Consider the following 20,872-nt stretch of genomic DNA (forward strand, 5'->3'; position numbering starts at 1 on the left):
CTCCTGCCAGGAAAAACCTTTCGGGCATATAGGGCTGAGTGGGACAGGGACACCAGGCACAATAGGGTAGCTAAGGTGGGTGTACGGGGAGTCAGATGGAGGCTGAGACAGGGTTGGGATAACCAGTGTTTAAGAGGGAAAATTTGTCTGGGGAGGGAGTCTCCTGCTTGGGCAACTGATGGGAAGGGACCCTTGCTGCTACGGTGGGAGAAATGCAATGTCTGTTCACATGGCATTTCCCTCAACACTCGGTGAATCTCAGGCACTTCTGGCCTGGACGCCAGGATGCACTGCTCCTGCCTGCATTCCAATAGGGCACCAGTGCCTCTTTCCTCTGCCCGTGGGCTCTCCCCACCACGGCATCCCGCTGTCCCTGCCCCGAGCAGCAGTGCAGCATCCCGCACACCCCTTGCTGGGCTCCCAGGGCTGCCCGGAGCTGGGCGCTGCGCAGGATGAACGGGCGGCGGAGCCGAGCCAGGCAGTCTAGGTGGTGCTATTTCTCTATTTTTGCACTGGACGGGTTTGGGATTTTCCTTAGCCTATTCGCTGCCTTGGTCGTCTTCTTCTCTCTCTCTCTCCCTCTCTCTCTCTCCCTCTCTCTCTCTCTCTTTTTTTTTTTTTCTTTTCCTTTTCTAAAAATACTTGACAGCGATTGAAAGGTCCCTTTAATCGAGGCCACAGAGCCCTTATTAAGGGCACGGGTCGGGGTGCTGGGCCGTGCCCAGCATAACGGCTTCATTAAACCCTGCGAAAACTAATATTTATGGAATCAAATTTATGGAGGCCGAGGCCGAACTTGTGGCCTTTAATGTGTGTCGGGAGCTCAAATCCAGCTGGCTCCAGGGAGGAGGGGGTGGGGACAGTGAAGGAGACCCCAGCAGGACAGCATGGGACAATGTATAGTGACATTCCCCAGAGCTGGCAACAACCTGGGCCAGGGAGGAACCAGTGGCCCCATGCTGGAGTCCTGAGGGCCAGGGTCCCTGCGGTTCCCTGGGGGACATTGGCAAAGTTTCTTTTTCCTGCTTTTATTTACCTCCTGTCCTTGCTCCTGCATTCCCACCTCCCCTTGCCTTTGGGAGAGAGGTGAATGGAACAGGATCTGTCCCTGAAGCAGATCTTTAGGGCTGCTGGACACTCCACAGAGACTTTGCAGCAGGGCTCATCAGCAACATCTCTGCATCATCCCTGACAGTGAGCTGAGTACCCCAGGGAGAAGCAGAGACACAGTAATTCACAGGAATGACCCAGCGATGCAGGTGCTGGTTTGCACCACCCACTCCTCCCCTACAGAATCCACGAGCCACTGGCACAGCCAGGTTGGGATTGTTTCAGCCCTGCCTCTCCCTGTGATGTCTCCTCAGACCCAAAGGGGATAGACAAGCCAGATGCCCTCGTTGGGGTGATAAGCACACCTCCTGAAAATGCTGGCAGGCATGGGGGAACAGCACAAACCTTAGAGTCAGCACAGAGCTGAGGGACGAGGCTTGCGACACAGCAGCTCCTGCACCAGAGATGGAGTCCATATGGATGGAGCAGGGGTTGCACCATCCTGGGGACAACCTGGGGACAATGTGGGGACAGAAGATACAGGGGACTGTTATGCTGCTAAGCTCCAGCTGCACTGGTCCTACCTGTCAGCTAGTAGCAGGACCCTCCCTGGGGGCAAGTGCCCAACAGGCAGACTCAAAGCTGCCAAGTTAAGATGTTTGCAGATGGGAAAATGCAGGATACATAAGCTACGGCAGTCAGCACAAGCTCCCCATCCCATGGCTTTCCCTTCCCACCACCCACCCTGCCCTGCATGCTGCTCCCTCAGAAAGGAAATATAAAAAGCAACTGGTTGCACTCGCCCCGGGACTGGTCGGCTGTGGCCCAGCAAAGGCCCTTTCATTCCCCTTCCACAGACACATGGACTGCTCCGGATGTTTTTGTTTCCCCCTTCTGCCCAGGAGAACAGGCAGCATGACTGCAGCTGGCCCAGCCCGAGGGACCGGGGCAGCTGGGGGCATGGGTCCCTGTCCCAGGAGAGCAGCACCACTGGCTGCAGCCTGCCTGCTGCCTGGCTCTCTGCCTGCTGTTTTCAGACCTGGCTTGGGCACAGGAATGGGGTCCCAGTCCTGAAGGAAGCATGTGGACCCAGGGGCTGGAAGATGAGAGCAGGAGTGGATGGATGGATGAATGGATGGATGGATGGATGGATGGATGGATGGATGGGTGGATGGATGGATGGATGGAGTGTAAAGGGATGGATGTGATGTTTTGTGTCCAGGGAGCATCTGTAATCTGCTCCAGGGCTGCTCCCAGGCCTGGCAGCATTCAGTGTGTTAGTGTTTTGGCTGTCTCCTGCTCCTTAGAGGCCAAAGCATGGATCAACCCATATCACCTGCCCAGTAATTATGGTGGAAGTGTCTGCATATGTAGGGTGTCCTGGAGCCTATCCAGGGCTTTTGCCAGCCTGCTTCTGCAGGCACCAACACACAGGGTGTGTATCCTGGTATGGGACAAGAACATGGGCTCCAGCCCCCTCAGCATGCTGCGTCCCCATCATCTGGGCATCCTCTGGTGCACACCCCAAAACACATGCTGCTGCTCAGGGTGGGGCACAGCATGGCTGGGAGCTGGGTGCTGTGCCACAGCAATGAGCTGCTGTCACCTCACTGTCCAGAGCCACTGCAAGCCCCTGGGACATCAGGACTGGCCTGAGGGGGACCCAGCAGCACCAAAGGTTACATCCTTTCCTAGATACTACAGGCCTGGTGGGACAGAGCAGGAGAGGGTATCTCACCCAGACACAGCCCTTTATTGAAAACCCACTCAAGAGCAGCCAAACCCCACAGCTCTGCCAGAGGCCCAGCTGTCCCACACCCACTGGCAACATCCCTCCCACTTTTCTCAGGTCCAGCAGTGGTTCTGCCGTGAGAGGAAGCCTGGGCAAACTCTGCACCAGAGAAGAGTTAGAAAAGCTGTTTCCTGAAATACTGTTGAAGAAAGGAGCTCCATCTCCCCAACTGTAGACATCTTGGGAGGGGACCATGACCTGGGCAGGGTCCATGAGGAGATGCAGAGAAGAGGCAGACAGTGCATGGGTTCTCTGCACTGCCTCTCTTGGATGCTGGGGGAAGCAGAGACCTCAGTAGGGTTGGTAGCAATCTTTCAGCTGAAGAGCCCTTTTGCCTTCTTTGGTTTGGCCTTGGCTACAGGCAGCCGGGGCTTCTGAGATGGGGAGGAGGCTGGCTGGAAACAAAGAGGAGGCAGTGTCAGTTCCACCTTGGGGAGTCATGCAGGATGTGTGCAAGTGTGCAAGCAGTGACATTCCTGTCATCTGCGTTGTGGGAGTGCAATCACACACTCCCCAGTAAGGATGCATGGGGTAGAATGAGCTAGGAACCAAGCTAAGACTCCTAGCCCATCCTGGACGGGCACAGTGCTTGGATGAGACGGGGGAAAGGAGATGTGGGCCCCATCCTGCCTTTGGTACAGAGAGACTTTCTAGAGCTGCACTCACCGAGGTTCTCTCGCTGGAAGATGTCATTTCATCCTCCTGGGATGCAGCAGGTGAAGGAGGGTGCTTTGTGGTTTCTGCAGTGGGTGCTGTATCCACATCATCCTCTGGTACCAGAAAAAGATGCAAATTGGGATTGAGATAAGGGAGCATGGGGCATTACCCAAGGCCACTCCAGGAATTATGCTTAGATTGGGAGCCTAGCCCATGGTGGGAAAGCAAAGGGGGAGACTGTTGCACGGGGTGAGCTGCACCCAGGGCCACGCTTCCCTTACCCCAGGATATGGGGTTCAGCAGTCGAGGGGACAGCTGCATGACATGCTCCCCATGCCACAGCAAAGGAGCTCCTCACCAGAGCAATGCCGTTTCCGAGCCTGCTTGACCTCCTGCTGTGTCACTGCAGTGTAGAGCTGCTGCAGAGCAGAGGCAAATGCCTGCCCTTCTCCTGCACTGCAGATCCGGGGCAGGGTCTGTGGGAGAAAGTAGAGGCACCGTCACCCTGCCAGGAAATCACCTGCCAGGTCACCCTGGCACAGTGCTGCTGTGGGGCAGAGAAGGGGCTGTGCCTCCCTCTGCCTGTCAGGCTACATCTATTTCACCCCAGGACTGCAGCAGGGTTTGTGGGAACAGGCAGCTCTGGCACTGGGTGGGATGTGGCTGCTCCCAGCTGTGCACACACACACACACACAGACACACACACACAGACACACACACAGACACACACACAGACACACGCACACACACAAACACTCACAGACAGACATACAGACACACAGACACACAGACACGAGCACACCCCCACACACCTGCTCTGGACAGTGGGTTGCCTTCCCATTGAGAGGCATACTGCAGAGGCTTTTGGGTCATTCATGAAATGCTGGAGATAAGATCACTCTGGAAGGGCTGTGGCTTCCCTGCCTGGAGCAGCACGGGCTGCAGCTTGCGAATACGGACAGTGAGCCTTGGGCAGGGACATGACCTAATAAGAGATAGGAACAGGTAGTCCCTGCCTGCCACCACAGCCTCCAGCACAAGGCATCTCTGGTGGCCCCACAGAAAGTGAAAATGATGTGACAGTGAGACGAGGGATGCCCAGGTTTGCTTCCAGTCTGCCAGAACAGCTCCTGCCTTCCTGCATGCACTTCTGTTCCCTCCAGACTTGACACGGGAAGCCCCCCTCCTCCTGCCTGCACCCCTTGCCAGTGGGATGCCACCTTTCCTGCTGGGCCATGCTGATGCACATGAGAGATCTTGGCAGGCTGGGGAAGTGCCACACTCCACTGGGAACATAACATAGCTCAGAGTGCCCAAACAAACATGCACAGGGAAAGGGAAACAGGTATGTGCCCTGGAGGGGGTGCTGCGGGGGGTGTGTGGGGCACAGCGTGGGCCTACAAGTGCAGGTGAGTGTGCCATGATGACGTGCATAGGGACTGTGTGTGCAGCAGTGTGCACATGAGCCTGGCTGTGGGTGCACGCATGGCTGATTGTGTGGCTCTGTGTGTGTGTGTGTGTGTGTGTGTGTCAAAGGTCTGAACACACTAATCTCTGCCCTGCTCCACACCCAGACAGCAGGAGAACAAAGTGTAACAGATAAGGCAGGATCCTCTCTGGGCCAGGAAAGTGGGGAGGGGATGTGGACGCTCAGACCCACTCAAGGCCAGAGTCCAAAGCCTGACCCCAGCTTCCCAGTGGCAGAATAGGTAGGCTGAGCCTTCCTCACTGCTCCCTGCCAGACAGGATGGCAGGATAGGGCTGATGCCAAGATGGGTTGGCTGGTGCCCAGACAGACACTTTCCATGCAGGTGTCATCTCTTCTGCTGGAGTCACAGGCATGAAAGGCCCTTTGGCAGTAGAAAATGCATGGCACTGGCATCTGGTTTTACCGGCTGCTATACGGGTCACCTCCTCTGTCCCTGCCCACTGCCACCGGAGGGAGCAATGCTCTGCTGCCAGCATCCCACCAGCATCCCTGGGACTGCTTCGTACTGGGCAAGCACACCTCTCAGTGCCTCACTGCCCAGCCTCCGAGTCATTAGCTGTGCTGGCTCATCACAAGGTCCCAGAGAGGAGGAGAGATGCTGAGCGCCTCAGGCACCCCAAGGATTCTCTTGCCCTGCATGTCTCACCCCAGAGCCAGGGCTGCACCCAAGGTTGCAAAAGCAGCATCCAAGGCTGGGAAGGTGACTGCACTTCAAAGGCAGAAGAGGGCCTGGTCACGGGTGGCCAACACAGCCCAGATCAAAGGCACAAGCTGGAGTCATAATTCAGAGAAAAGCAAACAGCAGCTCCCAGGAAAGTCAGGAATGGCAGTGAAGTGAGCAAAGTGTACTAGATAGCACTGCGTGGGTCAGTGCCCCAGGAGGGCAGGAGAGTCCCCTGCAGAGCCAGCCAGCTCTGCGTGCCACTGCTAGGGTGCTCATCCCCTCTCTCTGCCACCAACGGGTCTGGGGAATGCCAGGGCAATGGGGCAGGCAGTGCATCCTGGTGCAGGGTGCTGCCCAATCCCCTCTGCTTCAACCCATTCAGGATGACACCTGAGATGTGCCCTGAGCCCCAGGGCTGCTCAGGCTGCTCCGCTTCACAGCATTTCAAGCAAGGATCTGGGCAGGGCAGCTGCTCACTCCGTGCTCCAGCTGTCCAGAGCCAGCACATCGTCCCCATGGGGATGGGACAAACCGTCCTTGCAGCCACCCAGTGTCCCCAAGAGCAGCACACACACCCCCACTGATGTGGCAGCTTGGGGAGGCACTGGAAGCAGAGTGCCAAGCGCCACCAGGGGGATTGGGCATCCGGGGTGGCACAGGGGTCTGCAGGTGCAGGGCACCTGCTGCCCACGCCTGCGGGAAGGGCTCAGCTCCAGCAAGCCCAGGGTGGAATTTGGGAGTCAGCAGCCACTTCCTGCCGCTGCCCTTCCCGGCGGCTGGAGCCCGCGGGCTCAGGGCCATGGGGTGGCCGGAGCTGGCCCGCGGCGGGACTGGGAGGCTGCACTTCACAGCCCCGGAGGGAAATGGGTTATAACCAGAGCTGGAAGCGTTTCCCTGCAAAGCTATGACTCAGCAGGGAACAGAGCATGCTGTGCCAGCCACCGGCCACCTGATGGCCCCGAAGGCTGAGAGGGACAACGAAGTGTCCCCTAAAGGGCTAGATGGGGGACAAGCCCTGGCTGCAGCTGATTTTCCCCTTCCTCCTTGCCCCACTGCTCCATTCCGAAGCTGAACCCTGCTGCAGACAGCTTGTCCCCACTGCAACATCAGCCCTGGCCTCTGGTGACTTGTTTTTCCCTGATTACCCATCTCCAGGATAAACATGATGTCTGAGGTCCGGGGAGCCACACAGGCAGAGAGCCGGCAGCTGGGGGAGTGCTGGCTGGGCTGCTCCACACGACTCACCAGGCACCAGGGAGTGATGCCTCGGGAGCTGGCATGGCTTGTCTGGCCTGTTATGACTACCTGGCCACAAGGCCAAGTGGGATGCCCCAGTATCAGGAGGGACTCAAGGCTGCGGTAGCGGCACGGGAGACTCCGCAGCACACCCTGAACTGTGACTTGGGGTGGGGGGGGGAGCAGTGTGCCCACCAAAGGGGGGCAGGTGCCTGGCCTCACACTGACAGCAAGTCGTGCTCACTGACAGCCCCACGGCGTGGAGGGGCAGCTCAGGGGGAGCTGGGCTGCAGCCCCTCTCGGTGACCTCCAACCCAGTGGGCTCTGCTAGGGGGCTGCAGGGTACAAAATCTATCTCCAGCAGGGTACAAAATCTATCTCCAAGGCATTCTACATTTCCCCACCCCCTGCCTAGACTCCCGTCTCAGAGGGCCAAAAGGGACAGCAATTTGGATGGTCTCTTGAGAGCAGAAGGGGTACATCACCCAGCACAGCACCATGCCACCAGCACAGAAGCATCACCTTTCCCTGGCCCAGGATGGGTGTGCAGGCAGGCTGGATCATGCTGGGCCCCCGCACCACTGCCAAGCACCAGAGTCTAAATCGGTCGTGCTCAAAGCTGGGGACTGACCCTTTCATTATCACACCAGACATTCGAAGTGGTTACCAACATTCTTCACTACAAATCCCACATTCCTATTTTTTAATATATTTTTAACTGGAAAACAGAGCAAATGGGGCCTGTTTGGAAATTATAGCCTGGCTGCTGTGGCTTGTATGTCAGATCTGCCCACATTCCCGTGGCCAGCCTCAGCACATGCTCCACAGGGGCACACTTAATAATTCCTGCCGGGGCTGGAGCCAAGGGGTGTGTGCCAAGGGGGAGGATGGCTTCCCCAGGCTGCCCCCACCAGTGGGCTCCATGGAAGCAGCGTGCTGGAGTGACAGACCAGGAACGGCAGACTGGCTCTCTGGCACCGGGCATGGCCGCTGCCACACTGGCGTGGATGAAGTCTGGTGCTGCTGTGGCAGCTGATGGTGGGCAGGGAAAGGGCTCCGTGGCTGGTGCATTTGCAGGCTGCCCTTGGCACTCTGCCCTGTCACAAGCTTTGTGCAGGCTCCTGGGAATGGGGCTGGAATGGCTTGCTGGATCTGTGCTGGGCATCTCTGCCCATGGTTATGCCAAGGTCAGTCAGGTTAGGGAGCGGCCCCCTCTCGAATCCAGATAGATGCTCACCCATCCTCTGCCAGCAGCAGAGGATCTGTCTGCAAGAAAATAGATGTGGAGGGTTGAACTGTCCCCTTCTAGCTGGTTTCAAGGGCAGGGAAAGGGGGCGCTTATTCCCTGCGATGAAGCAGGCCATATCATCCCAGTCTCCTGCCCCAGCTTCCTTATGGGGCAATGACCCTCTCCATGGGACAGAGCCACCTCAAGGCACCCCAAGGTGCCTTACATTGACCACTGATGCCCTTTCCCAGCTCCTCCAGCCCTTAGATCTACTTGCAAACCCCCAAGCCTGCAGCAGTCGTTGGGACACGGCATACCCCAGAAGCAGGTGGCTAAAGGACCAGCTCTGAGCTCACACTGTCATTGTCTCCATCCCCCCCGTCATACACTCCCAGGGGACAAGCAGCAGCAGCAGCAGCAGCAGCAGCAGCAGCAGCAGCAGCTAGGAGAGCTGGCGGTGCTGCCAGCCCGCCCTTGGAGCAGGCACGGGCAGCATGGCCAGGGCTTCACAGGCAGGCAGCCAGGCTGAGCACACCTGGCAGGAAGTGGCGGTGCCGGCAGGGGAAGGCAGCCGGAGAGCTGCTGAGAGGTGAAGGGGTCACCCCGGGGAAGAGGGGGTGGTGAGGCCGGGACAGAGGAGCATCCCAGCCCAGGCCAGTCCGGCATGGCACAGCACTCCTCCCAGCACCGGTCTGGCCCTGCTGCCTGCAATGTTTTCCTTTCCCCCTGACTACAGGGGCCTTTCCAGCGAGCAAATGTCAGGCACATAAAGAGCGGCACTGTGAGCGGAAGATGGAGCGAGAATGCCTGCCCGCGTCCCTCCGTAAGTGCTGTCTCACACTTCATCAAGGCAGCCTTTGCAAGCGAGGCACTCGCTTAACAACCAGCAGTCTATGCTGGCCGGCGACCGCAGCAGCCCCGCCGCTCAATACCCTTTTCTTTTCTCCTTGTGCTGTTTTTGTGGCTTGGGTTCCAGCCTTTCTCGCAGACACTGAGCGGAGGGGCGTGGTGGCAGTGGGGGCTCTGCATTGTGCCGCCGCCACGCCGGCCTGGATGCTGGTTCCCCCATGGAGGGATGCTGCGGGGTTCTAGATCTGCCCTGCCCACTCACTCCTGCGATCCAACAGGGACAAATCCCAGGGAAAGGAGAGTCAGCGGCAGAGCACAGGTAGGGCAGGAGGTTGCAGCATCTCCTCCCCAGTCATGTGAGGATTAACCCACCAGGAGCAGCTTGGGGCTTGGCAGAGACCCTGGTGGAGGGTGAGTGGTTCCAGCCCCAGTGGGCAGTCCCTACCCCAACCCAGTTGGAAAGAGGCCCTCCTGCCATGCTGCCAAGCAAACACATGGGTATCCAAGCCCTCCCCCTGTCCAGGTGCCAACAAACTCTCTGAAAAAGAGTTGTGCCCAGCACTAGCATTGCCTAGCATTGCTTCCCCACCTGGGCGATGCTGAAAGATGCTGGGCCTTGCTGCACAGGGTCTGGTGGCAGCTGCTGGTGGCACTCCCAGCTACAGCTTGACCATGGGCATTTGTCCCACTGTCCAGCAGCCCATGAGGTAACAGCAGGACAGCCTTTGGGGAAGCTGGCCCTGGGTGTCAGTTTGGCAAGGGAGATGGACAAGGAGAATGCCCTGAAGTGTAGCAGGTCCCAGCATGCCAGGACTAATGAGGATTTGTTTCCAAGAAGGCAGAGTCACAGGCTGATAGTACCTATGGCCTTCACCTCCACCAACCTGACCCATCACTGACACAGGCTGCCTTCTCCAGGGTCAAGAGCAGAAGACATGGAGACCTGGTGGCCAGTATGCCTCCTCTCCCAGAGTGACAGCTCAGGGACCCCATTTATCTGTGAAGAAGTTGGGTGGCTCACACTGCCTTGTTATTTTAGGCTGACTCGGTGAATATGGACACATCATCCAGGCTTATTATTGTAGGGTTCCTCCGCAAAGTGTGCCAGCTCATGCGGGTTTATTATTGTCTGCTCAGGAAAGCTGGACACACTGCACTGGTCTGTTATTGTAGGGTTGCTCAGGAAGGCCAGACAGCTCATCCCAGCTTGTTATTATTGCACAGAGCTCATGGGGGGCTGGCCAGGAAACTTCCTGCAAAGTGGGATGATGGAAAGGGAGCCACACCTGGTGAATCACAAGGGTGCTGTGTGGTGATAAGGAACAGCAATGGGTGGGATCCAGCACCTCTGCTCCACCCAGAGAGGACAGGCCACTCATTCATGGGCACAAGCACTCACGGGTCCCCTGGGACCTGTGGGGCACTGAGGCTGGCAGAGGCAGGAGGAGTGTGGGTCAGAACTGGGAACGGGCAAATCAGCCCTCATACTCCTTGAGAAACAAAATCTGGGGATGACAGGGGAGCAACCATGGAAATACTGCACCCAGTACATCCCTAAACCTGGCACACAAGGGATTAGCTGAGGTAACAGGGCCCAGAGAGGAAGCTGGTGCTGAGCCAGGTGGGATTAGGGGCTTTTAGGGAGAATCTGGGTGTGTTTAGGACCAAGGTTGAGCAGGAGGCAGCTGCTCCACCCTTGCGGCTTTGCAGTTCCTCCCAAGCACAGGTGCAGCCAATGGGGCAGCCCCTGGGGATGCTGCCCCATTGTCACCCGAAACTGCAGCAGGAAGCATTTCTGTGTGGGGCAGGGGGGCAGCAGGGCTTACTGCTGAGCTGCCTCAGGCAGGTCCCCAGGCACATGGCCCCAGTAGGGTTGGGTCCAACATGACCCAGCAGCCCTGGCGCTGCTGCTGGCACAGCCACTGAGTCACCATCACTTCCCTTTCCTCTGTGACAGACCCAGACCGTGTTTCCCAGGCATGGCAGCCTGCTAGCATCACCCCAGCCAGGCTGTGCCCAGTTGGTACCAGGTGCCCAGTTGGTACCAGGTGCCCAGAAGTCCCACAGGCAGTGCCCAGCTGTGCCAGGTGCCCAGGTGTCCCCTCAGGCAGTGCCCAGCTGTTCCAGGTACCCAGGTGTCCCACGGGCAGTGCCCAGCTGTGCTCAGTGCAGATGTTGGTCCCCAGCCAGGCACCAGGATTGAATGTCAAGAGAGCTCTCCATGCACAGCAGCGGCGGCAGGAGGCCAGCCTGCCTTGTGAGCACACAGCCCTTTCATTCATGGCGAAAAATAGCCCCCCGGGGTGTGGTCCAGGCTGGAAAAGCCCCCTCCATCCCTGGCCAGCCCATGTTTATTCACTACGGGGGGAGGGGGGGGGGACACACTGCCCTCTCCCTGCCCCCCAGCCTTGTGCACCATCTCCCTGCCAGAGTGGCTGCTCTTGGACGTGATTCGCCGGGTCCCCCCTGGCCAAAACACACAGGCTGGGGCGGGGGGGAAGGCAAAACCCTAAAAAGCAGTGGGTTTGTCTCCAGGAGGAGCAGCCCGTGGTGATGTCATGAGAGTTTTCAAGTGGCCACATGAAAGGGACTTGCTGCCCAGGAAATCCACAGGTCAATGATCCTTCAGACAAGCCAGCGATTCTTCAGTGGGCCAGGAAGGAAACCTCGAGGAGCCCAAGCCAAGCCTGCCCTTGCCCCAGGGACATAGTTTGCCCCCAAACTCATGGCCCCCCAGGATCCCAAACCCTGCTTCACAATCCCTCCACATTCACTTCTCAGTAGCTGTTAACTCACAGCAGCCCAATCCCTCTGCAAAACGGTACCAACCTCTGCCCTGCAGTCCCTGGGCACTGAGCTTCTCCCCAAAGACTACCAACATCCTAACCCCTGCTCTGCAGCCTCCAGAGTCTGGACCTCTGCCCCACAGACCCCAGACCCTTTCCCTCTGCTGCTCTGGGAGGCAGCACCCATTTTTCCATGGTGATCCATCAGGCTGGGAGTGGCAGATGATTTAGGGTCAGGCAGCACTGTGACCTGATAATGGGGATGCAGCAGGGCAGAGGGTTCTCTTTCATAAAGGATTACACTGGGGACAGCTGGGAACACACAGATGCAGCCCCCTCAGCCCCCTCCCCAGGAGTCAGCCAGGTTCTCAGTCTACTCTGGCAGGCATTGCAGACATGGGCCCTGAAACCAAATCCACTGCCCAGGGCTCCCCTCCCCATTTTCCATAGGTGCAGGATGCAGTGGCTGGACTAATGAGGAAGATTTGCCTTCTTCCTCCTCCTCCTCCTCCTCCTCCTCCCCATGCAGGATACATGTCTGGGCTCACATCCAAGCCCAGGGTTCCAGCTCTGCACATCGGTCTGCTCTGCATATCCCAGCCCCTCTATGGATCCTTTGTCACATGGAAATTGGTGATGGAGCTGCTTTTCCTGCCCCATCACAGGCTGCAGCCCAGAAGGAGCTGAGTGGCAAGTGAAGCTCAGGGTTTGACTTCATGCCCCCAGCACTTCCTATGCATCATTTTAGGAGGCTGCAAGCAATCAGCCTGTCCATCTGCAACTTTCCCATGGAGACACTCTTCTGCTCTACTTGCTGCATCTCCCCACCCACAGGCACAAGGTGACAAGACCCTCTGCAACCTCAAAAGTGCCTGGAGAGCAGTAAGTACCCCAGGCTGGTGCCACAGCATGTGGGGACACTGGCTGGGAAATCCTCGGTGCAGCTATGGGCACAGGTGTCTCCACAATGTGGTGCTGGGGCTCTCTGAGTGATGACTGGAGCCCACTGCCCTCAGCAGAGATAGGGTCTTTGCAAAAGAGCCAGCTCTGAGAAGACCACAGCCTAGGACTTCTAGGATGTGGGGCGTCTCTATCCTGCTGGCACCCAAATTGGTCCCTGACAGCACTGGACTCAGGGAGGGGACAGGGACAGTGGATAGGAGATGGGAGCCCCCACATTCAGTGCAAGGCTCTCAGGGCTGTTTCCTCTCCCATGTTTGCTCCTGCTGTCCCTGTGTCGGCAAAAAGAGGGGACTCAGTCTCTATGACTGTCAATCAGGCACTTTTCACCAGAGCTAAAAATGCACTCGCAGAAGGAAAACAAAATAAAAACACAAAACAAAACACAGAGGTGAAAAATTCCTTGATATTTCTCTCCTGCAAATCCCCAGAGCCAGCAGAGAGGCGAGAGCCCCCTGAGTTTGTCAAGCAAACACTTTCACACCCTTGGCCATGCTCGGCACGCTGCCGCTGGAATGCCAAATATATATTTAAGCCCTGCTCATCAAAGGAGTCTGTTCGGAGTCGGTTTTGGGCAACGTGCATGCGGGTTTGGCCTGGAGAGAAAACCAGGGATGTGGAGAACATTTCTTGGGGATGGGAGGCAGCTCGTGTGCGCACACACGCGCGTGAGACAAATGACAACCTTCAAGGTCGTGTGGCTGTAAGGTCGCGGGCTGGGCACGAGATACCTGCCCGCTGTGGCACTGCCCCTTATCAGCGCCTGTCGCACTGTGGGGTGGGGATGTTTAGGCTGGAGGGAGGCCAGCAGCCATTCTGCATTCCAGTGCTATAAACTTTGTCAAAGCTAAGCAAGCTCAGCCAACAAAGCCAGGGTCCAGCAAGACAAGCAGGAAGCAGCACTTTGAGAGAGGGCAAGATTGCAGGGACCTGGAGGGCTGCTCAGGGCTGTGCACCTCGCCATGAGGTGATAAGAAGCCTCGGCTTGGGCTCAGCACTATGCAATAGTGAGACACAGATAGAGTGCTCCTGTAAGTGCAAGGCTGAAGTTTGCCAGGGTGCCACAGATCCTGCTTTGCCACCCCTAGCACTACCTGCACTAGGCTGCCAGCCATCCCACAGGGCATCACTGCTTATCTGCTGCCAAAACACTCCCAGTCCTGTTCTTGGACGCATCGAGGGCAGGGGGCTGCTGCTCCAAAGCTCCTCCTCTCAGACAAGGCTTTGCTGGAACAAGCTGGACACAGCAAGGAGCACTTTGGGAGCACACAGCAAATGGGAGACTCTTTCTACATGGACCACTCCTGTTCCTCTCTCCTTTACAAGCATTCCCTTGGTTTGTTCCAGACAGCCCAGGGACCTATGCCCATCTCATGGTCAACCTCAGCATTAGAGAAAAGGGAAAATCTCTGCCTTCCTCCTCCTCTTTCGTGTGGGGCTTGCAAAACCCCAGTGCTGCCTGTGAGGGCTGAAGGCAGTTCTGGGGAACGCCACACATGGGTTGGTGGCAGGGCAGGAGCTCTATCTCCAGAGATGGCAGGATGACCTTTCCCCCCTCTGTCATTGCTCCAGCCAAGAGCAAAGATGTTTTAGTCCAGATCTTGTACCTAATCCCTGCTGACAGAGCTGTAGCTTGGGGTCTGGCCAAGGGCTGCAGTTGGACAGGGCAGGAGAGATCATTGCCACAAGCAAACAGAGCATGCCAGTGCTGTGAAATCAGGCATTACGCGCCTGTCTCCCGTGGCAGGACCAGCCCGTCAGGCTGCCAGGGACACGCTCTGGTTATGGCAGGGGCAATCCCAACACCAGCAGGGCCTGACCCTGCACAGCCATGTCTCTCAAGCTGGGTTCATCTCCAGGTGAGGGGAGGGATTACTGCACCACCACGGTTGGATTTCAGGCACCTGCTGCGAATAAAACACTCTGTCAGGGCACCTTCGCCCTTTCAGCCCTTGGAGAGAGGGACAGGGTCCCTGTGGTGCTACCTGGGGGGCACAGAGGGCTGGCGGAGCTGGGAGCTGTGGCCCCAACCCTGCCCCATGCTGTGCCACTCCACCTGGGCAAGCAGATTTCCCCTTGTTGCTGCAGCCTCTTCCATCTCTGTCCTGCCAGGTTCAGCCCCTGCAGCCCAAGTTGCTCACTTGCAAGGGGTGGGATCCCAGCCTGTTTTGGGAGAGATGCTTGGAGCTTCACCACTCCCCCTTGGGCAATGAAGAGCAAAGACCTCCTCAGCTCTGACAATTGCTTCTTTTTCCAGCCCCCTGCCCACTCTATCACCTCACTGTCTCCATTCATGCTTGCCTTGCTCAGAAGGGTTCAGCCACCCCTTGTCATCTCCTCCAGACAGCAAAACTGTGCCCTTTGGCTAAATACAGTGTTTTTTTAAAAGCCTCACCATTTTCATCCCTGTTTTTCTAGGAGGTTTCTTCCATTCAGTACTGTCAACAGCAGCACTAGATAACAAGGTAGCAAGGACGTCTGATTCCAGCTGCCCTGTGCTCATGTAAAATCTCATCTGTTTCCTCTCTCCTGGAACACCATCACCCGCCAGTCTAAAAACTGATCTATCTTCAACTTTATTCACAATAACACGCTCAAATATACTGTCTCCTATATGGTGCCAGGCTACAAAATCCTCAACTTAAACCCCTGCCATCACCACGGCCAGGTCTTTCTGCAGGCTCGGGGGAATAACAAGGGACCTCTATAGACCCACCCTGCACTGCTGTCAGCTGCCATCATCTCAAATAGTACCCCAGCTCCTCCAGCAGCCCCAAAGTGGGGTAACAGGGTTCCCTCAAATGCCCTGCCTCCAGGAACCGAGGTTGGCAGAGAACCTCTTCAAACACCTGGAAGCTCAAAAGGCAGTTCTTCAAGTTGACATCAGAGCCAAGGCGAGGACCGGGCTGCTCCTCACTCTGCCCATGCTGTAGTGTCCACAGCCCACCGCCTCCTACCAGGGTACGCATCTGCAGCCTCCACCCATGCAGGAGAGCAGGAATCAATTACAGGCCTGGCAAAGGCAGGGCTGCTCCAGAGCTGGCATGTGGCACCAGCTCCAGCGGCCACAGAGCACGTGGCAGAGCACTGGAGGCCCAGATGTGCCACTAGCTCATGGGGAAGAGGCAGGGGAACCACTTGAAAGCCATGGTATGAAAGTGCTGGTAAACCAGGGCCACTCCTCTGCTCCTCTGGCTTCATGTGCTATTTATAGTGCTCTGGGTGCCCACCCTGGGGAAGTTCAACCCCTGGGGTGCAGACTTTTGCCAAGCCAGCTGTCCTATCTGCCATTCAGCTCCCCAGACCCCCAGCAAAGTCCTGGACCCCCTAGCAGCTAAGATGCTCCAGGGTTGGCTCTGATCCAGCCCATCATAGCATGGACACATCAGCAAGCACTGGAAAGACCAGCCCTCATGCAATGCTCTCAGACAAACAGCCTGCACAGCATGAACGTATGGACGAGCCCTGACACACCAGTCTGGTGACAAGGAGAGACCCAGCCAAGCCACGGTCACTCCTTGGAACCCCACTGTTAGTAACCCCAGGTGGCAGCATCTGGGGGGGTTAAGATGTCCCCACTCCCCCTGGGGCTGGGTGGAAAGGTGTGGGGAGGCTCCCATCAAGTTTATAGGCCGGTTTCCTTGTTGAATGCAAAGGGTTAGGTCTCACCCTGCGTCCCAGCACCCAACAACTCCTGGGCATTGCAAGGGTTTCTTGAGTCTTTTCAGGCAGAGGAGAGCCGAGTTTGCAGCAGGGAAATGTGATTCTGCTAACCCACACTTCACAGGGGCTGCTGAAGGGCTTCAGGGAAGGTGAGACATGAGGAAGAGGAGGAAGAGTAGCAGTGCCATGCCCTCAGTGTCTCTCGTAGTGCTGGCCCTGCATCCTGTCCTCCTGCCAAGTAGTACATCCAGGCATTACTCTGTGCACAATCCCATCTCTGTACCTAACCCCAGCTCTGTCTAACCCCGGCTCTGTGTCTAACCCCAGCTCTGCTGGCACCTGCAGAAGCAAACGTGGCTGTAGCCCAGTGCTTGCCCCTGGGAGCTGAGGTCTGTGGGCCCTCAGTGTCTCCCGAGGGCTGCAGGATGAGAATGCTGCCCACACAGCCCAGAGCTGTGGTGACCCCTGGGACTGAGGTGTAGGACTGTGCTGATCAGGAGCAGGTGGCAGCTGACGGTGCTCCCCCAGCCAGCGGCGGAGGAGGAGCTAAATTTATTCCACCAATATGTGGGCAGCGGGAGGGGACCAGGGGGCTCCTCCAGCCTGTCTGCCCCATGCGTGGCCAACCCTGTCCCGACACCACTGACGACAGCACGGTCCTTTTGGACTGTCTCTTTGGCACCCGCGTGTCCTGATGACTGGCCCTGAGTGGACCCAAGTCCTTCCTCCTCTGACCACAGAGGGGAAAGTTTCCAAATTAAAAACCTAAATCTGGCAACAAGGTGCCCATGGCAGGAACCTTTTAAACTGGCCATTAAAGTTTATAAGTTAGACGGGCACCAGGAGCAAGCGGCAGAGCTGAAGAAAAACAGCCGCCCCTCCTTGAGCAGCCTAACCACGGCTGTCCCCAAAGCCGCAGGGCTGACGTCACGGCATGACTTCACCTCCATCACCCACTGCCTGGCCAGCCCCAGTCCCGTGTTTACCCCTGCCCATCCCTGCTGCTGTCCCTCGGAGCCTGCTTTTCCCTTTGAGGTCAGTCAGCAGCCCCAGGGCCTGGCGAGGAAGAGGAAAAGAGTAGAGAGAAGGAAACCAAACCTCAGCGCCCACAAGGCAGGCTGCAAAACACGGAGCCTCAGCAGCCGCACTGCGGGGACGGTGGGCTCTGTCCTCTCTGTCTCTCCCCCAGCTGCCCCCCCCCCGCCCCTTCCTGCCTCTAGGCTGCTGGAAAAAACTCCTGCAAGCCAGAGCTGTTCCCACTGTTATTCTCCCATTTCCCACAGACAACACATTCTGTACTGTGAACAAGATGAGCTGGGGGGAATTACTGGATCCAACTTGCTGACCTATCCTGCCCCAGGCTGCCAGGATGCACCGCAGGTACCTGAGAGATCCTGGCCTCTATTCCAAGGGATGAGATGCTATGCAGTGAATGAGTGGCACAGCCTGTCCCCAAGCCCAGACAGGATACCTGCCTCTGGGTAAAGCACAGCCTGGGGTTTCTGCTAGAGGAGCTTTGGGTGTAGCAGAAACAGAAGCCTTGGGTGTCGGGGCACAGACCAGGCCAGAACCTCTCCCCTCTTCCCCACCAGCTCAGGGGCACTTCAGCTCTAGACCTCCCAAAGAGAGGCCACCAGCCTCGGGGAGGTGCTGCAGGTGCATGTGGGATGCAGGTTTGCCTTATCTGGTGGGGTGGGAGAGTGGACAGGGAGTATGAAACCCCATGGGCAGTGACACTGGAAAAGCCTTGGAACCGGCCTGAACGATGTGCTCAGCTGGGAGACCCATGTTGCCAGAACATGGATGAGAGCCACAAAAGCCACACGGGTTCAGAAGGGGCAAGGCTGGGGACTGTGAGGTTGCAGGGCTGCCTGTAGCAAGCCCAGGGCACTGGTCAGAACAGGCTGGGAAAGCCACCGTCCCCATTGGCTGCTGTTCGGAGCCTCACAGGGCACATGTTGCCCACTGTCACCTCCCGGAGAGGTTTGTGGGTTGCATTTATAGACTCAGCCACAGACCCTGGACCTTATCTTCTGGACCGCATAGTGCTGCCCCTGCATCCGGAGCATCTCCGGGAGCAGGAAGTGTCACCGACCCCCTCTGCGCCCCAGTGAGTCAGGGCACACACCCGAGCCACTCACACTCTGCCCCACGGGCATCGATCAGTGGGGAAGCACACACACACACACACACACACACACACACACACACACACCCAAACAGGGCAGCCTCTGCAAACAACTGCTTGTTAAGTTAAAATTAAACTCTGCACAAATATTGACCTTTGGAGGGGACACAAACTCTGCCAATATATTTACCAGCTTTATAAATGGGTCTGACCACAGTGCCCTGTATGATGAGGTGGAGGAGGTAAGGGCTGCAGAGGTGCCCAAACAAGGTGCATCCCCACCTTCCCTAAATGGGGCTCTCCCCGAACGATGCCACTCTGCCCCCGCACTGTCCCCAGTCCCCACTCAAGCCTTTAGGAGGATGGATGGTGGGCATGAGGTTCCACTTTTTCCCTCCAACTTATGGTTTCTTGGGGGAGCAGCCAGCAGCTCACAGAGGACTCAGGGGACACTCTTGTCACCTCTGGCCTTGTGAAATTGGTCAGCAGAACAGTCCTGGTACTGCTCCTTATCTTCCAACCCTTCTAGATTTCTGCACTGACCAAAGCTTCACTGTGTGGCAGGGGCACCCACTGCCAAGCCTAGCTGCCCACATTTGGGCAGGTGGCTCTGCCCAAAAGTCTGTGCCCCCTCTGTGGAGTGCTCAGCACAGCATGGGGGGATTCCCATCTCTCAAGGGAGAGATGGGGAACCAGAGCTCGGTTCTTCATCTGGAAATGCCTCAGGACCAGAAACACCAGTAGCCTGCAGCTGGAGAGAAGGCACATCACCCCTCTCAAACCCACCAGAGCTCTCCGAAGGAACCAGCATGCCCAGCTGAGCATCTGGGGTTTGCAGTGGGAATGGGAAAATACTTAGGACGAGATGTTTCCACAAGAAGGATGGCTAAACCAGCTTGGTTGTCATGGGAGAAGATGCAAGCTCTTCTCACAGCCTTATCTTTACACCTAAGGTAAAACACAAGAGGCAAGCTGGAATAAATGGTGGCTTTTGCATGCAGAGGGTACAAATGGGATGGCATGGGAGGTAAGAGCATTGTCAAGGACATTAGTGCAATAAGCTGCTGTTGAATAGTTGGGCAATGAAGGAGGACTTGGGGAACAGCCCCAGCTACTATGTTAATGCAAGGGGAACACACTGGCCTGGAACTCAGCAAGGAAAAGACGACTTTGCACATCCCAAAGAGACCAGGATGGGACCACTGCGCCTGAGGCCATTGCTGACTCCGAGTCCTTGGGCAAAGAGAACACGGATGTGAGCACACGGTACGCCTCAGCCTGCACCAGCGGGCAGTGGAGCTCAGCATGTAAGGATGATGGAGGGTGGATTCAGCAGATGGCCCAAGGAGCTGAGCATGCAGATCCAAGGCCATACATAACCAAGAGAAGGGTGCCAAGAGAGGGTGCACGCAGCAGGCACAACTCCTGCAGTGCATCCAATGACTGGGCAGCAGGAGGAAGGCTTGTACCCATGCTGGCTGCCTGGTCCCTGGCCCCAGGGATGCAAGGAGGAGAGCACGACACATACAGCAGGGGATGCCCAAGTTCCAGCTCTTGGAAATACTGAATAGAGTCTTATTCAGGCTGATGTAAAACACTGTTAAAACACACAAAAATCCTTTGAGTAATGGGCGAGCGGGAAAGAGGCATCTATAATTAACAGTAACTGTTCGAGACGGTCGCTGCCCAGAGACGTGTACTGTGCAAAACCACTTGAAAAGGCCTCGTCTGAAAGGCGAAGCCTGGGGTTTTTCAAGAAGCCCGTCATGTAACGATCCTGGCCCTTCCAAAATAATTCTGCCATATTAAAAAAAAACCCAAAACCTCAGCTTAATCACCCTGCAGCACTGGGACTGGAGAGCTCTGAGAGGAGGGAAAGGGAAGCACAACCGGCTTCCAATTAGAGCCTCATTAGAAAGGAAAGCTGGGGAGCTATTAGAGAGCTGGCCAGGAGTGAGCGGAGCCAGATGCCTGGAGACCCACTGCAGGAGGGGTGTCCTTATCACCTCTGCCCCTTCCCCTCTTCCTTCTCAGTGGGTGCTCTGAGAATCCAAGAGTAACATGGTCCCAGCTGTGGGCACTTGACATGAGCAGAAGAAGGGGTTGCTGTAGTTGCATACCCGAAAAGCTGTCATGGAAGCCCTGGCCCTACACATAGTAGAGTTTGGGGATGTTCATGGAGCTGGGCAAGGAACACTAGGGGTGGGAGAAAGGGGAACTAAAAGGATAGGTAGAGGGATACTGCAGATACTGCAGCTAGAAGGATACTGCAGCTGGAGAGGGAAAGTGAAACAGGGTCTGTGGGCTTCCCTGCCTCCTCCCACCCTCAGAGGCACAGAGCCAGGCCAGAGACTGCCCCAGCCTGGAAG

General features: G+C 56.9%; 1 protein-coding gene across 2 annotated transcripts in view; it reads right to left on the reverse strand.

The window, feature by feature from the left end:
* Positions 1–2,784: 2,784 nt before the first annotated feature.
* The window catches only part of NHEJ1 (non-homologous end joining factor 1), a 42,372-nt gene continuing 24,284 nt past the window's right edge, over positions 2,785–20,872 (reverse strand). For both annotated transcript variants that reach the window (XM_068195578.1, XM_068195577.1), the window contains 3 exons: positions 3,858–3,975; positions 3,509–3,612; positions 2,785–3,237 (listed from right to left, as the gene is read on the reverse strand). In XM_068195578.1, coding sequence (XP_068051679.1) covers positions 3,157–3,237; positions 3,509–3,612; positions 3,858–3,975 — 303 coding nt within the window. In that variant the 3' untranslated portion in view covers positions 2,785–3,156. The remainder of the gene's footprint in view (positions 3,238–3,508; positions 3,613–3,857; positions 3,976–20,872) is intronic.

This window comes from Anomalospiza imberbis, chromosome 7, assembly GCF_031753505.1.
Source record: "Anomalospiza imberbis isolate Cuckoo-Finch-1a 21T00152 chromosome 7, ASM3175350v1, whole genome shotgun sequence".
Classification (NCBI taxonomy): Eukaryota; Metazoa; Chordata; class Aves; order Passeriformes; family Viduidae; genus Anomalospiza; species Anomalospiza imberbis.